General features: G+C 37.8%; 1 protein-coding gene across 2 annotated transcripts in view; it reads right to left on the reverse strand.

Annotated features, from left to right (window-relative positions):
* The window catches only part of LOC136825249 (aquaporin AQPAe.a-like), a 41,259-nt gene that overhangs the window by 7,385 nt on the left and 16,715 nt on the right, over positions 1–17,159 (reverse strand). For both annotated transcript variants that reach the window (XM_067081289.1, XM_067081288.1), the window contains 3 exons: positions 5,263–5,406; positions 1,115–1,324; positions 523–603 (listed from right to left, as the gene is read on the reverse strand). In XM_067081289.1, the coding sequence (XP_066937390.1) occupies positions 523–603; positions 1,115–1,324; positions 5,263–5,406 (435 nt within the window). The remainder of the gene's footprint in view (positions 1–522; positions 604–1,114; positions 1,325–5,262; positions 5,407–17,159) is intronic.

The following is a 17,159-nucleotide window of genomic DNA, read 5'->3' on the forward strand; positions in this document are numbered from 1 at the left end:
CTTTAGTAGTTAGATATGGTTCACTTTATGTCTACACACACATACACACACACACACACACACACACATATATATATATATATATATATATATATATATATATATATATATATATATATATATATATATATATATATATATATATATATATATATATATATATATATATATATATATATATATATCCTAGATAGTAAACCCCAAGGTTCTCAGGGGTCGTTATCTAGGACTAACATTTCTTAGGGGTCATTATGATATTTACAGTCCTTTGTTTATGTTTTTACGGCAATCCCCAACCGGCTTGTTCTGAATACACATGGGGGTCACTATCTATGAAAGAAGATCCTGTATGTATGTATGTATGTATGTATGTATGTATGTATGTATGTATGTATGTATGTATATATATATATATATATATATATATATATATATATATATATATATATATATATATATATATATATATAAGCAATTTATATATATATATATATATATAGTCTTTACATAGTCTTTACATACCCAGTGGTCAGCCCAGACGCCTGAAATCACAGCGGGACCAAAAGTACGAGCAGGATTCATTGAAGAACCAGTGATGGGAATCTGAAAAGACATGAAAGAGTTAAACAAATGAGAAGTCTAAGAGCTTCCTGGAACCATGCCAAACAGACATGCACATTGTTATGATGTACAATGATGATGTTCAGAGCAAAATGATCATCACCTCTTTGTAATAGAGTTATTTTCATTACTGAGTTGCCTGTTAACCTTACCGGCATTATAAACAGTAGCAGTAGTTATAAAAACTACTTTTACTTATCACATTAACTCTAGGTGTGACAAAGTAGATGCTATAAAACATATAACTTGGAAAAAGTAAAATCCTGCCAAGATAACCAATACAGTGGCTTTTGTGTGATTTTCTTTTCCTGCAATTATCTACATTGTTCATTGTATCTGGTTTTGCTTGAATCTCCCGTTTAGACTTTTTTAACATATGGACTTTATCCCCGAAGGCTAGCAATAAAATTGGTGACCCGGTAGATATTTGTCAAATCGGTGGTCAAGAATGCCGTTACAATGCCCGAGAATAGTCTGGGACGAAGGAACTCACAGCCATGAGATGGCAGGTTGTGATGGAAAGTCCAATAGCGAGAGGAGCCGATCCCTTAACATCATTTCGCCTCTCGTCGCAGACGCCGAAGACAGTTAAAACCAACACGAAGGTGATGATGAGTTCTACTCCAAGGGCTTGCCCGGCGCTGATCTGTGGATTCACCGTCGTCATACCGAGATTGCCTTGGATTTTTTCTGCTGTCACGCCCTGTCGGGGAGAACATTCATCAGTAGAAGCTAAGTTAGATACAGAAATTAGTCATTCCGATGCATTATTATTGATGGTTTGTGTGGGACGGCTATATGCAGCTGTTTACATCCCCATGGCCAGTACTCATTTTACGAATAGATAAAAGAAAGTGCAAGTTTGTGGGATAAGTAAGAGGACAGTGAATGAGTACGGAATAGTTGATATTTGAAGGCTATTCATTGTTGATTAGTGATTGTAAAGAGAAGCTAACAAGACAGATGAAAGAGTTTGAAGTAGGAGGTGACAGCTGAAAGCTAATGTCAGTAGGAGACAAGTTATGATTGTAACATTTATTTGTGAGTAAATGTGACAGATGATGGTGATATGGGAGAAGACGTAAACCCCAGAATATGCAAAGTAAAGAAGGATGAGTCTGCAAAAGGCGGATGTGAAATTCGGAAAGAATGAAGGGATTACTAAGCTGAATGCGAATGACAGAAAAACTGAATGTTGATGAAGTAAATCTTTTTGTGTAGAGTGTGTGCAGCAAGAAAGTTGACCAAGGAACAACTGATTAATTAGTGACTGGACAATGTATAATTATTGACAACGTATACTGATTACCTCGTATGAAGAACAAGATATAATTGTGATAAAGCTTTTATAAACTATTCATCCACTCCTTACTTTTAAATGCATTCATGCCTTACCTGAATAAGGTTCATATAAAAAAGATCAAAATTACTATAAAGTATCTTCCAGAAGAAGCCTGCTTCCCAATAGACCCTGATATATTGTAACATTCAATATATATACAGCATCCTCGCCGAGAAATTTGAGGAAATATTAACCGCCCTCCTCATTTGACCAAACAGGTTAAAACAAAAGGGTTTCGGTTCCTCAGCTATTTCGCATCCATGGGTAAAGAGTGTATGCCTAGGTCTAACAAGACAGCCGTCCACTCCCAAGCATAACAAGTATGTTCCCCCATTAGAAAGCTGGAAATGGTAATTTCCACTGTTTATCAGCCATACTTCACACAAGGTTTATCATGTCGGTTTCATTTAATTATTCTTGAAAAGTTATCCCGTTTTGGGAGGGGAATCCTCAGTGTCAAGGGACCTGCCCTTTCGTTTTCTTGCACACGCTGGTGTACAAGAAAAAACTCACTTCCGAAAGGCCTAAAAAAAAAAAATATTCATTCAAGCATATCAGTGATGAATGGACGCTCAGCATCAAAATTTCTCATTGACCGAAGTGTACCTTACGAAACGAGAAACATGGTAAGGTCTCTCTTCTGAAGAGTGAAAATTTCTTTCTGTTGCCATAAATGTCAGAGTTCAGCCCTGAACGTAGAAGACGTTGTTTAAAGAACTCAACACCGGAAACAGAAGCTCAGATCCAAAGCTTAGTAGCCATCGGTGTATGGAAGCACAGCGTCCTTATGGTTAGACGCATATACTAAGGCATTTTAGAAAAGGTCAACATTGGTGGCATGATGGACCAAAGTACTTCAAGCTGGTTCACCCAAGAGGACAGCAATGTCGGACGATAAGTTTGTATACAGGTTGTATAATGCAGGAACGATGGGATGTTGACGAGCTGAATGAAAAGTGATTTTTAAACGATGGGGGAGGTCTGCCGACTTAAGGTGGTGCCAGTAGGTGTACAAGATATACTAGATGCGGGCTAGTCTATTTAGGATGGCAGCACTGTGCTGATGGCTTGCTGTCACCGGTGTAGTGGAATTATGCTGTACCCGAAGGTCATCCTTGATTCACGTGTTAAAGGTTGACTTTAGCTGTGAGTGTTGTCTCGTTCTCTAGAGCTATTCTGTATTAGAGGAAACGGCTTACAAATACACACACACACATATATACTGTGTATATATATGTGTGTGTATATATATATATATATATATATATATATATATATATATGTGTGTGTGTGTGTGTGTGTGTGTATATATATATATATACACATATATAGGTATGTAGTTACCAATACAAAGCTACAAATTTCGTTTAACTGGTGGCTCAGTGGTCAAAGTCACTGTATTTTCGTTGTTTCTAAACCACGCATCGATTGCAGTTCAACTGTGGCGAATCACTTATCAATTAAAGTTCCACTTGAGTGTAAGTTATTCCCTAGATATAGTGAACTGGATATTAAACGAATTTGTGACTTAATAGTTATGAATATAAAAAATATCCCGGTGTATGTGGCAAAATTTCATGCACACACACACATACACACACACACACACACACACACACACATATATATATATATATATATATATATATATATATATATATATATATATATATATGTGTGTGTGTGTGTGTGTGCACTTAGCGTGTGTGTGTGTGTGTGTATGTATCACATAAAGTCTAAAGGATGAAGTTAATCCCAGGGTTCAAAAAAAGAGAAAAGTATCTAGCTTTGTCTCAAGCTCTTATCTAAAGATAGAGCGTGAGAGGAACACAAGCCATAAGAGAAACATTTGGCACTGATATGCATAACATTGAATCAAAATATACTTTTAGGGGTTTTCTGCACACTAAGCTAGGTCTGTTTATAATTGTATTGAGTTTCCTGACCTCGGGTTATTAATAGTTCCTGGCATATGATGTTCTGCGCAAGAAAGACACGAAACTATTTATTTCGTAAGGTCCCAGTGTTGAGCGGACTTCATAACTGATGCTCTCAGACATTTACGGGTGGAAGGGAAGAGTCAACAATTGAAAATATTGAAATTCAAGCGACGGACATTCCCGAAATTCAACTCCTTTCTTTTCCTCTCTTTCATGGCCGAAACACAAAGCAGATTAATTTGATCACGTACTCTTGAAATGAGTTCACGGCTCACACCAATATTGCCAAGAATTCTCGATTTTTTTTATTTTGTAAACATTGAACAAAGATCTAGATCTATTTATCTTTGCACCTGTCCTTGTGAGGCCCTTGTTTTTCTCGTTAGAATGTGCATCTTGAGATAGTGTACACACCCTCTGTGTTTTCAAACAAATCTAATTTGATTTTGTACTCGGGTTATTAAAGTGGCTTCAAATGCTCATTGTTGAGTATACATACGTACATACAAGAGGCTTAATTGGTTCACTGAATGCTTGTATGCTTTATCCAATTTAATAAAAAGATTGTATTTAGAAAAATATCCTAAATATGTTCCATGAAACCTGAATTACAAAACGTTCTTTCAGTCGCTAAGGATAACACCTATATATACCTTAAAGGTTTTGTTTAAAGGCGAGGTGCATTTTTGCGCGCGCGCGCGTGTGTGTGTGTGTGTGTGTGTGTGTGTGTGTGTGTGTGTGAAGGGGCCTCACTCAGGCACAGAACAGCTGTGTCTGGTTGTACCTGAGTCTTTGACTCCCGTGAGCAGCAAGACTGGGGACTCAGAAATGCAGGTTAGGTTAGGATGCCTCTCTTTTTCGCCGAATTTCTCCTTTTTCGTTAAATTTTGATGAATAAGGAAGAGTCAGAGAGAGTGAAGCATCTGATAAGATACTTCGTCATGGCTTTTCAATGGAATTTTCTCGTCCTTATATATTTCGCTCATTAGGACAGACTTAAAGCAAATCTTTCTCCCATTACGTTCCCATAAATGTTAATGGGGTGTGGACAACGAAAAAGAGGAAAGATGACCAGTGAGAAATATAGATGCTTCATTTCCTTGGAGGGAAATGATTTTATCAGACAAGAGGACCAAGTTGTTTTAAAGTAAATATCTCAGTCTTCAAACCTTAAAGATTTATCCCCACCCCCAACCCCCCCTTTTTTTTTGTAAGTTATGGAAGAATAATGATACCCTCAAGAATCATATTAAGAATGAGTATTACAGTATTATTCAAAGTAATGTAGAATCTTCAAGAATACAGAGAGAGGTTTTGATTTCCTCTACACTCTTGACCATCGAGTACAATCGGCCTCACCTTAAGAATAGCGGCCCCGACCAAGGCTCCCAAGCACTGAGCGATGATGTACAGGAGAGAGCGCAGCACCGACACATAGCGAGCCACCAGCAGGCCGCAAGTGACAGCTGGGTTGATGTGACATCCAGAGATGTGTCCAATCGCCTGTCAAAAGAGTAAAATAGAAATTGAGTAAAAACAAACAAAATACGTAAAATCAGTATTCATTATTTCAGGTTATGCATCAATCTGGTCAATTTCCGTTTCCTTGGTTTTTCAATCTGGGACAGAGTTAGGTTTTGCTGTCACACTTTTATTAAAGTAGGTTAGGCTAGTGTCCAAAAATTTAGATTAAAGAAGTAAGTTATGCCGGTGTCCGCAAAAAAAATGTGTTAAAAGAAATCCAGGTTATTGTCTCAACACATAAAACAAAAAAAATAAGCCTAACAGGAAACTGAATACGGCAGGAATTTAATTTTTGAGAATTTACCTTCGGTTTTTAATCTGAAAAACTAATCTAAAATAAATAAGTTCGCTCCTGTAGTGCTCATTTTTTTTTAATAATGCTGCTTCTTTTATTAAAGGTTGCCTAAAATTCTCCATTTAAGTTTCTTTTGTACAGTAAAAGTAATTATTGATTTTTAGAAGCAGGAGAACAAATGGTTGTTTTTTCAAGTGGAGAAAATATATGTTTAAGGACAGAATACAGCATCGTCTTATCTTTATTTCCTCTTCTCTAAATAACGGATAAGGGACGAGTATCTACTAGTCCCTGAAAACAACGAAATAAAGACAGCGGTTGTACTACTAGAGTAAATAGAGGGGCAGACGGAGAGCTCTCGTGCAAACAGTGTCCAGGAATCGGAGCCAAGACACAATAAGAGCTTTGAGGCAAGACGCCAAACGTTTAGCACACGATGCGCTGTGTGACACTGACGCTCGTGATTTGTTGATCGCTCTTTCTTCACCTCTGAATGATGTGAATCTATCAGGATGTTCTACGTGTTCCAGGTGAAGCTCTGAAACAGCTGACGGTCAGTCAATAACCTCTCAGTAAAAACTCCATACATTCAGTAGCGGTTGTCTGATGCAGTACTTGTATCTATCCTGAGTCACCTGATTCAGCGGCTTTCTCGTCTTCACTTCAATGAAACTATATGTGAAAACCATACAAATTCTTGGGACGTTTACCGCCACCTGCTTTTGGATTACGAAAGATCAACTGGGGCCATATTACACATTACACGTCTCGCTATAGCAAAAATTATCATAATTATTCGTTAAAAGGAAGGTGTCGTTATTTACTCGCGAAACCTCGTCTTGTTATACAACCTCAAAACTACTCTTAAGCAGCTCACGGTGGATCGTTAACCAGCGCGATTTGTCATTATCATGCTGAAATTATATTTGCAAGATTTCTTCCCTTAGTTAGGAAGTCTAGTATTTTGTATTTCCCTACAGAAACATTGAGTAATATTTGGTTTGCATACTTTTTTACCATAAAATGTGCATCATCTGGTGAGTGGTAGTGGGGTATTATTCCTGCAAAGGTATTTTTGGTGTCAAGTAACAGTTTTCAAATGATTGATGATTTTAAATGACTGAATCGGGATTGGGCCAATCGAGTTTAATCCAGATTACCCCCAATCGACTTAAAATCTATATCATATGTGTGTATATGTGTAGGAAGCTTATATTGATGTACAATCCTCATTGACTACATATGAGTTAATTTGTTGTGTAAGTAAATGTAAAAACTTTGCATGTAGAAGGATAAATAAAGCTACAGCCATGAGTGATCTTTTCTAGTCACTGAATGTTACTTGAAGGAAAGATGTTCATTTGCGATCTAAGGAACTACTGTACAGTAGCTTCACTGCAACTAATGAAGATGACACCACTAGAATATAACTAATTCCTAAAGATGTTTACAAATCATCATTTTGAAGATATGTATTTCCAACAGGTAAATGAAACTTAGTATTTCCCTGAAAGTAATTATGGGAGAAAATAAAATTCTCTTTCACTGGCGTTCATGAATCCAACCAGCGAAGTCCCGTGAGTTAACAATGTATTTGTTGTGCAGTATTTCTTTACACGAAGAGGCCAGTGTTTTTGTAACCTAGTGGTAGAGTCCAAAGAAGGAAAGGAGAAGGGATAAGAAAACCTTCTTGAAGGACAGGATGTTGTAACAGTCAAGGGTACATAAGAGATGAAAGCGTTCTTCACCAAATTTAAGTCGCGAGAAACTTTAAAAGAACTTTTGTCTTTGATTTGCAAAAACTCTTCTTGCTGGTATGGCGATGCTGCTCGGTTCAGTACGGCTTCAGATCAACGCTAAATATACTCAAAATATCCCATGCTTGTTTGCCTTAACCTTCAGCCAGCTTTGCGACCTTCATTTGCTTGCCACAATCGCATTTTGCCTTGCATCCAGTGAAAATAGTCGGTCTGCAACCAATGATGTGTTCTAGTTCGTCCGCTGATGTCTCGTTAGAGGCTGTACCACATCTCACCGCCTAATCACGCATGCGTTGAACCAAGCTGTTCCCGACTGTGTCCCTTTTGCCGCATAATGATGAACTCGAGACGTAACCAGATTCATTTTGACATTTCGAACCCTGCAATATATTCCTTTATGCCATTAACTTTTGCAAAAGTGGCAGCGGACAATCTTGGCTAGACCTCCTCTCTTCTAAATTCAACATCGCTTGGTGACAATCATCCTAAGATTAAAATGTCAATGGTCTATTGAAGTGATCAGCACGTGAATGGAACACGCACTTGCTGACAGTTATGTATGTCATAAAGAAATTTACAGCTAAGATTTGCAGAACACCACAATAAACATTTTCTTAAATGGGAGTGAGGATGACTGCCTCGTTTCACAAGTGTTACGTGTGAGTCATTGGAAGGTTACGAGCAGTCTCAGCTATTTAGGCACCAAGAGAACATACTAGATCGAGTATACAGTAGAAGTTGTCTTTCCTTGCGACATTAGACCCCCTTAGAATTTGAAGAGAGGGGATTCCGTAATAAGGAGTTTCATCAAGTTGCAAATGATACTTTTGCAAGAAGGAATTACTTCTCATTCTCATTTCAGACAGCGGAACGTTTCAAGTTACGTGAGTGTAGTGATGGCGGATTTGGCATACAGAGTACTTAGGTGAACACTCAAAACTGTCTACCCCATTTTCAAAGAAATCCCGTAGGCGAACTATTTCACATTCCATCAAGTTTATGCAATACTGTTTTCAGAACCCTTAATAGAGTACTGCGTAGGATTACTAAAGTCATCAAAATCTACCTTCCTGCCTTTCCTGAATTTACGCAGTGCAAACATTCCAAAAGAATCACTAGCCTCTATTCTCACGCCCAGTTCTCCGAATATTTAACAACTAACTCCTCTGACCTGTTCCTTATCTTCCGGCATCTCTCTTTCGCAAAGAACTTAATGCCTTTGGTTTTCAATATCATTTGCAGAGGGAGAGAATGGTGGTTAGCTCTTTCCTTAGCATAAGTTTTCAGAACAGAGTAAATGTCGATATATGCTATCGATCAAAAATCACCTGAAAATGAACTGCGATCCATGTCACCTCTACAGAATTTCCCTTCAAGTGACGTTGTTATCTTGAGATCAATACTTAAGAAAAAAATTAACATACAGTAGATAACAAGAAGGTATTACGATGAAATTGTACAAGATGAAATTCCAGTATTTCCCACAAAAAGTTGGACAAGGGTCATAATCCTAAACATCTCTCTCTCTCTCTCTCTCTCTCTCTCTCTCTCTCTCTCTCTCTCTCTCTCTCTCTCTCTCTTCTTTACAATATTAGAATACCCTGTTTGTCAGAAACAGTCCTTGACAAACTCACTTCCATTACCTATATCTATGAGTGTTTCCTTTTTATCTTCACCACCGAATTCGAATGAACTCTCCGGTTTCTCTTCCTTGAGTCCCCCAAAAAAATCAGACAGAAAGAAAGAAGAAAAGACGGAGAGAAGAGAAGAAACAGTACTAACACAGTTCGAGTCACCTCTGAAGGGATCGTATGAACTGGCTGGTACTGGGCTGTTGCGTTAACCAGCCAGGCATTTTTCAGGCTCGCACAATATTCCTTCTCTATAAAGAAACAAATCAGTATTATCTTCGCATGACGTTACACCGCTTGTTGGAATGCCTTCTTATAAGCCAAGATCACCCTTGGGTCTACAGTTACAGGCGAACCCAGGTTGCCTTCGGTATCTTGGATATGGAATTATATACTCCTTCCCTACACGAGTGCTCGTGCGATGTGTTACGGGCTAGACTTACAAACCAGGAGCCTTCGGAAAAACTGGTTGTCAGTGAAGACTCTAGATTCTGGGTGATCTAGAGTATAGGATGTCTCAATAGACGCCAGACCCCGCGTAATTCGAGTGCCCCTCAGAATCAGCGAAGGGGTGAACACACACCGCGAGATCGCAGATAAAGGAAACAAAAAAGAGAAAAAAGTGGGAGACGAACATGCGCTGCCTATCAATATTGATATCAGCACGTGTCCTGTGAAGTTGTAAAGCACGTGAAACAGGAACACTGCGCGAGGACTTGATACGAAATCTTTCTTAGCAGGTTGTCTGATAATCAACTCCTGAAAAGTTTTCGTTTTCGACTTCACGCTGAAAAGGATTCCACAAACCACCTAAGAGAATCGTTCTTCAGCTATCTGGAGATGTATGAAGTTTCGACAGGCCCAATAATTCAGTAGATTTGAAAAGAAGTAATATTCTGGTCTGATACTTAACGTTAGGGAGGTGGGGGCTTTTGCTATTAGTCTACCTTGTCAGTTATTCAAGACTCGTGGAAGACATAATCACTAAACCGATTTTAGTATATACAAATCGAGATTGTCGTCTCCATAATTTTATGTATTGTTGACATTAGAAGCTCATTTAAGTACCAATAGCTGGTACTTACAAGCTGCTGGTAGTAAACGAAATATATTTACCCTGAGATAGAGTGACAAGATTCTCATTGGAGTGATGCAAATATTTTACACAACTTAACTCGAACCTCTGAACGCTACTGATTAAAAACAGCTGTGGTATCTTGAGTCATGCAATTTACCTACAATGAATGACGATAAATTCCTAATTGCATAAAACAAATTACTAGTGATTTCTTTTGGCTGTGAGTGTAGTTTTCATTTCACTCATTTATTTATTTATTTATTTATTTATATTTATTTATCTATTCATTTATATTTATTTATATCTTGTTTCTAGATTACTCATTCTGTGTCTGTTGATTCTTGCTGGAGACATTAAGTATGAAATAATAAGGCGATGGTGGAGCTTGTTTTTATCTCAGGCTGCGCAAAATGAAAAAGAATATTAATGCCGTTTTCCCTGATGTTAAGCAAACTAAAGGTACAGACTGACATAATCATTAGCATACTCTATGAATATCAATTGATTCCGGACCGTTTTCGTCAATTCGTGGAAACTCACTGAAACCTATCTTTATTTTTTCATTGAGGCAGCGTAATTGCTCTCAGCCAGATTTCAAGACCTGATTAGAGATGCGGTGAGCATACGTGAATAATTTGTCACTGCGTTTTGACCTCTAAATCATTTTCATGCCTTTTTAATAGTAATAATAACATGAATCTTTCGCGGTCCTAAGATTCCCCAGCATGGCCTGCCTTTCGCAGTCTTTTTCACACAAGGAGCCGAAATGTTGTGAAAGTTCTCATACACTCTTTAGTATCTCGCCGAAATTTTACAGAAACAATATTCCAACCACAATTTGGTTGGGGAGAGAAGGAAATTTATTTCCAGCTGAATCGCACATCCGATGTTTGCATTTAGAAGCAAGCTGAATATCTGCTTCCAAATCCTAGCAAAGTCTGATTGCCATCACCGAAAGAAACGAAGGTGAAGGAGGCCCTCTGCTCCTTCGTCAAAATGAACTTCATATTCCGCTCGCTTTTGTCACTTATCAGCCATTTTTAGTCGTCATAATGAAGACCCTGTCCTCTTGAGAATTCCCTTTCAATTAAAAACAGTCAATATCAGTTTTATCTTCTTATCATATCAAAACAAATATTTGAAGGAAGCTGTCGGCACGAGAGAGAGAGGGAGAGTAGATTACGTGGCATATGTTATCAGCCTAGCTGGATTTTCGGCCACTGTTGACTGCCGTCATTGCGACAAAAATATGCTGATGGGAATTCAGAATGTTACAACATTTAACTTCTAAAATCTCCGAGTGGCCATGGCTCTTATCTGAAGCCTCTCACAGCAGAGAGTTAGTACTTTAAACTTCTTCATACCGATGACTTCTCATTCCGATACCTACGCTTTATATTTTCTTGTGACTGACTTTTGGCTTTCCATTTGTAAAGTATGTGGTGTTCGTTCTGATAAGAATATTGCTTTCTGTTCTGCCATTCTATCTAGCTTAATTTTTTTAATTTTTTCACTTGCTGTCTCTCTTTAACAGTTTATCCTTTACTTCGCTGTTTCTTCTTCTGTATTGGTGCCTTCCATGTTAGAACTCTTGCCTTGTAGCAATTGTGTTCCAGCAAAGATTGCAGCTTATGTTTTGTAATAATAATAATAATAATAATAATAATAATAATAATAATAATAATAATAATAATAATAATAAATAAATAAATAAATGGGTTGCGAACATATTTTGTCATAGATCGCACGAAATAAATAACAAGTAAAAAATGCGCCGAAGTTTCTTCGGCGCAATCGAGTTTTCTGTACGGCCGGTACAGCGTACAATCAAGGCCACCGAAAGCAGATCTATCTTTTGGTGGTCTCGGTATAATGCTGTATGAGCCGCGACCCATGAAACTTTAACCACGTCCCGGTGGTGGCCTATCCTATATCGTTGACAGAAGCACAATTATGGCTAAATTTAACCTTAAAAAAATAAAAACTACTGATGCTAGAGGGCTGCAATTTGTTAAGTTTGATGATTGGAGGGTGAATGATCGACATACCAATTTGCAGCCCTCTAGCCTCCTCAGTAGTTTCTAAGATGTGAGAGAGGACAGAAGAAATGCGGACAGAAAAAAGTGCAGACAGGATAAAGTGCGACGGACATACAAAGCCGGCACAATAGTTTTCTTTTACAGAAAACTAAAAATGGGAGAACTGTCAACGTAATTGGTTACCGCTTCATTTCCAGCATAATACCGAATCTCTCTCGGCAACGCAATGGATCCAGATATCTTGTTGTTTAAAAATCGCCGAGACAATTCAGTTTCATCAGAGAAACCCCTCAGCCGCTGACGCCGGACAGCTATTAGCTTCCCTTTCAGGTAACCGTCCAGTGACGGACATCAGATTTCCTGCATATCGTGGCAATTTCAGATTAAGACAATGGAACTGTTTATGACTGAGTACGTCATCTTTCTGCACGCTTTGACGCACCCATATCGTAACTCTATGGAGTCGATCATAGGTATGTGAACCCTGCAGATAAACGGGAGGAGGAAATTCATTGCTTATCGACTCGACGTCTGTGTTACACAAGAATCTCTTCCCGCAAACCCAGATGTCGTAAATGGTGACCTGAGGCTAATATGTGATATGTTTTTAACGCCGTCTTAAGTTCATTTAAAAACCAATATATGACACTTCGTCTGTTGATGCACTGTTATGTCCAGGGCGAAGAAATCTACAGTCTCATGGTTCTAGGAAACTGGGCTTCACTGCAGTTTTCTAGTCGTTCGTTCTTTGCGTCTAAATGCAAAGACAGTTTTTCACAGGAAGCCCAATAGTCGCCAAGTTGCGCAAGTTAGAGAAAGGACGACAGAAAATGTCTTGAGCATCCTTTAAGTCATAAACCGCCCTGATAAAATACTCGTGCGTTTCCGGTCACAAATGCACCCGCCGTGGACAGAAACATCATTTTTCCCCAAAAGGCTTCTCAGTAGTGACAGAATTTCTTCCATTGTTTTTTACGCTGAAAACCTTGAAATCCTTAAATGAAAATGAGTGAGGGAAATATCCTTTCAAGTTTCTTTTTTTTATCCACTCTAGTACCAAGAGAGGTGAGAATTTGATTCACGTCCCACGGACCTACTCACACAGGTGTGCGTGCATGTGCGCTGGGAGAGTGAATGTATGCTGCTGTTCTCTCCTTGTATGTGAGTGTTCAGTAACTTCAGATGTTTTCCTTTGGGTTCTCAAGGGAGCAGATCTTTTAGCACTAAGATATGCAATACCATTTTTTATTCTCATAAAAAAGCCTATATGTAGTATATATATATATATATATATATATATATATATATTTATATATATATAATAAATATATATATATATATATATATATGTAGGTTTTTTATGAGAATAATAAATGGTATTATATTATATTATGTGTATGTATATATAAATATATATATATATATATATATATATATATATATATATATATATATATATATATATATATATATATATACTGTACATATATATATTTATGTATATATGGCTCAATCTCTGCAAAATATTCTTGATGGTAATAAATAAAAAAAGCGTATTTAATGATATGAGAGTTTTTATTTTTTTATTAATAGCCTACTTGCTGCATAATATAGGTTTTCCATTCTGAACCTTGAAACTATTATTTGGAAACAATTTCGAGAAGACACTTGTATTTGCTGTAGAGTGCCTTCGTGGATAGTTGGATTCTTCACACTTGTACACGATGGACTAAGTTACAACATGACAGTCTCTCTCTCTCTCTCTCTCTCTCTCTCTCTCTCTCTCTCTCTCTCTCTCTCTAGCCCTACATTATCACGTGATGTGCGAATAACTCTGATTATAGACGGGAGAAAAACGACGCCATGGCTTCCATGAAAACTTAAAGTTACAATTCACTTAATTACGGAATATTCAGAAAAAGCCCGATGTCCATCATTCCACTCCAGCGAAAATCAATAACGGAAGTGAAATCCGGCAGCCATAATTACCTGTTTCAGTAAGGTTTTCCCGAATGTGTCTGATGCCAGTTGATTCAAGATTGCCGATTTACTGCCACTGTAATTCCCAGGCATCTAACAAACAGATAAGGAAGCATGATCTTAGCGATCATAAGGGATTCGTATCTTACCACTTTATCGTATTTTCGATTGAAAAAAAAAACCTAGATGACACTGACCCACTTATGGAAAAAATCTTTGAGCTGAATGATTACGAGAGGCGTTTACAACAAAACAGGCACCTTTGAAAGGTGTCTCGCAGTAGCGTGTCAACCTTCATGATTTTACACGAGTGTCGTTGTAAGGGAAACCGGGAAGAAAAGTTGCACCAAAACCTTTGAGGAACGTCATGTACACAATTTAAAGCAAGATGGTAAACTTTTTTACTGAACCTCTTGAATAGACAATAGAAGTGGAGAATGGATGACTGAAAGAACGGGTTGAATCTCGTGTGCTTTCAAAATTTCATCACAGAGTGATGAAAAGAATAGCTACAAAGCTCCTGATTCATCCCTTTTAAGAACGACGAGGGAAGATAGGGACCTTTATTCTGTGCAGATCTATAAGTGAAATTAAGCAGGACCCGAAGAGGTCTAAAATGGGTGCTGAAATGTTGGAGAGCTTAACAGGACTCCCTTTTGCTTCGAGCTCATTTTTATGGTAATAGTCACCTTCCAAGAAATGTTACTTTTCTCTTCTCATTCTAAAATACTATTAGATGCTTTTAGCCGGTTATCCAAAGCCTCCTCTAACTTTCAAACAGCAGCCATAAGAAGAATTTTTGAAAAAGGATTATTAAAACTAGGGAGGTAACCACGCCCAGGAACAAATAAGACGCATCTAATCGTTGAAGTTTTTATCAGTCATCAAGAGAGATCACTAGATTAATAATAATAATAATAATAACAATAATAATAATAATAATAATAATAATAATAATAATCAGTAGGCAAATTTCAATCAATCGGTGCCTCGCACCCAATGTCACCAAATTGCCGAGCGGTCAGATCACATTCTGGTGTCATCTGTTGGAAAGACATTTAACGCATATTTTTAGGGATGGCTGCGAATCAATTTAATCCGAGCAGCCGATTAAAGCTCATAATGGACTGTAATGATAGCTTAAGGTTCGTAATTACACTCCGTAATATACAATTAGATATCACTCGCAATCTTTCAGACATTTTTTATTAAATAATGGGGTATAGGGTTTTGAACAGTTAATATTATTTGTACACAGTTAGTACCTCAGTTCCTATATTCTAGCGGCTGAATTTGTCTTTACAACTCACAAACGCTTACAAACATAGACTAACACACATATATATATATCTACACACACACACACACACACACACACACACACATATATATATATATATATATATATATATATATATATATATATATATATATATATATATATATATATATATATATATATATATATAAATGTGTGTGTGTATAAAGTTGCAAATGAATGTAATCAAGATTTAGGTAATGTGAGTAAGTGGAAACAAGGATAGAAACAGATGATTCATTTACACATTATGGGGTTTATGTAACGGATAACTGTAAAATGAGAGAAGGGGTGAGTCGTAGGACAGGGTGTATGCAAAAGATTTGGAGGAGCAGTGTATGCCGAATGTGAAGAACAGAGCAAAGCTGAAGCTGTTGAGCTGAACTCGATGAAAGTGTCTAGTGGTTTGGTCGTGTAAACAAACTGGGGATGGATTCTAGGTCTTGGAACGGTACCCCTCTAAATCCAGGAAGCGAGTGAGTGCCTTCAAGATAGAGATGAAAAGCACGGCTCATGCAGGGGGCTTGATAAGCTACTGAGGAGCCTTCTCTTTAGTTACGGAAGTTGTTTGCACAGGTTTGTCATTCTCGAGTAAACAGTTGGAGGATGAATGTTGTGAGAACCGACATCCCTGGACTCCCACCACATTAAGGCCAATGGCTTGTTAAGAAATATGAAATGTTCGTATGCGTACATTAAACCAATTTCAGAAGACCATTAAATGAAGTTTTTACTCTGTCCTCTCGGTAGCTTTGAGTCTGGGAATTAAAATGACACCAGGTTTTTCAGTCACTAAGCAACTTCCATGTAAATGAATATATTTTTACCATATTATTGCACACTCTTTTAAGAACCTTCAAACCATACCTAATTACAAATTAGATTATCCGATGTGTAGACTGAAATGAATATGCTTATATAGAAAAATGATGTGTGCGTGCTTGCTTCGTATCTGCGGTACCACGCGGGTAATGAGGCTGAATGGTTTTCCTTCAGCGTGGAAGATGTCTCTATTAATAAGACGATGATGACGGCATCGGAGGATCTCCTCTCATATTTCATTTCAGTGACGCCAAACTGGACTAGACTCGGAAAAGGGTGGCCGTGTTTATGGCTTCGTGAGCACGTCATCCGGGAGCGGAACCTTTGCCCAGTCCATTTCAATATTGTGAAATCATTTAAGATTGCCTCTCTCTCTCTCTCTCTCTCTCTCTCTCTCTCTCTCTCTCTCTCTCTCTCTCTCTTCCTTGATAATCTAAGTAACAACGTTTGAAAGGTATTTTGTTTAAGAGAAACTTGTTGAAGGACGAAGGAAAAGAAGGCTCCGCCCAGTGTTTGCGTACGTGTTTATCGGTATTTTCTAATGAAAATTGGAATTCTGAAACCTGACACCTACTAATCAACGTACCCTGTGGCCAGTGAAGGATAACGAGCCTATTAGTTGTTAAGTACGTAAGACAGAAAAGATTTATCCCTCGTGTAATGAAGTCACAACTTGACCACAGAATTTGATTAGCGAGTGCCTCGAATTGACCAATAATTACCCGTTATCGCTCCCAAGGCCAAAAGTGGTTCCCGCAAAAGGTAGGATATTTTAGGCTTTTCTTAGAAATAAGCTGCTTGCGTGCATT

The sequence above is a fragment of the Macrobrachium rosenbergii genome, chromosome 37 (genome assembly GCF_040412425.1).
Source record: "Macrobrachium rosenbergii isolate ZJJX-2024 chromosome 37, ASM4041242v1, whole genome shotgun sequence".
In the NCBI taxonomy this organism is placed as follows: domain Eukaryota; kingdom Metazoa; phylum Arthropoda; class Malacostraca; order Decapoda; family Palaemonidae; genus Macrobrachium; species Macrobrachium rosenbergii.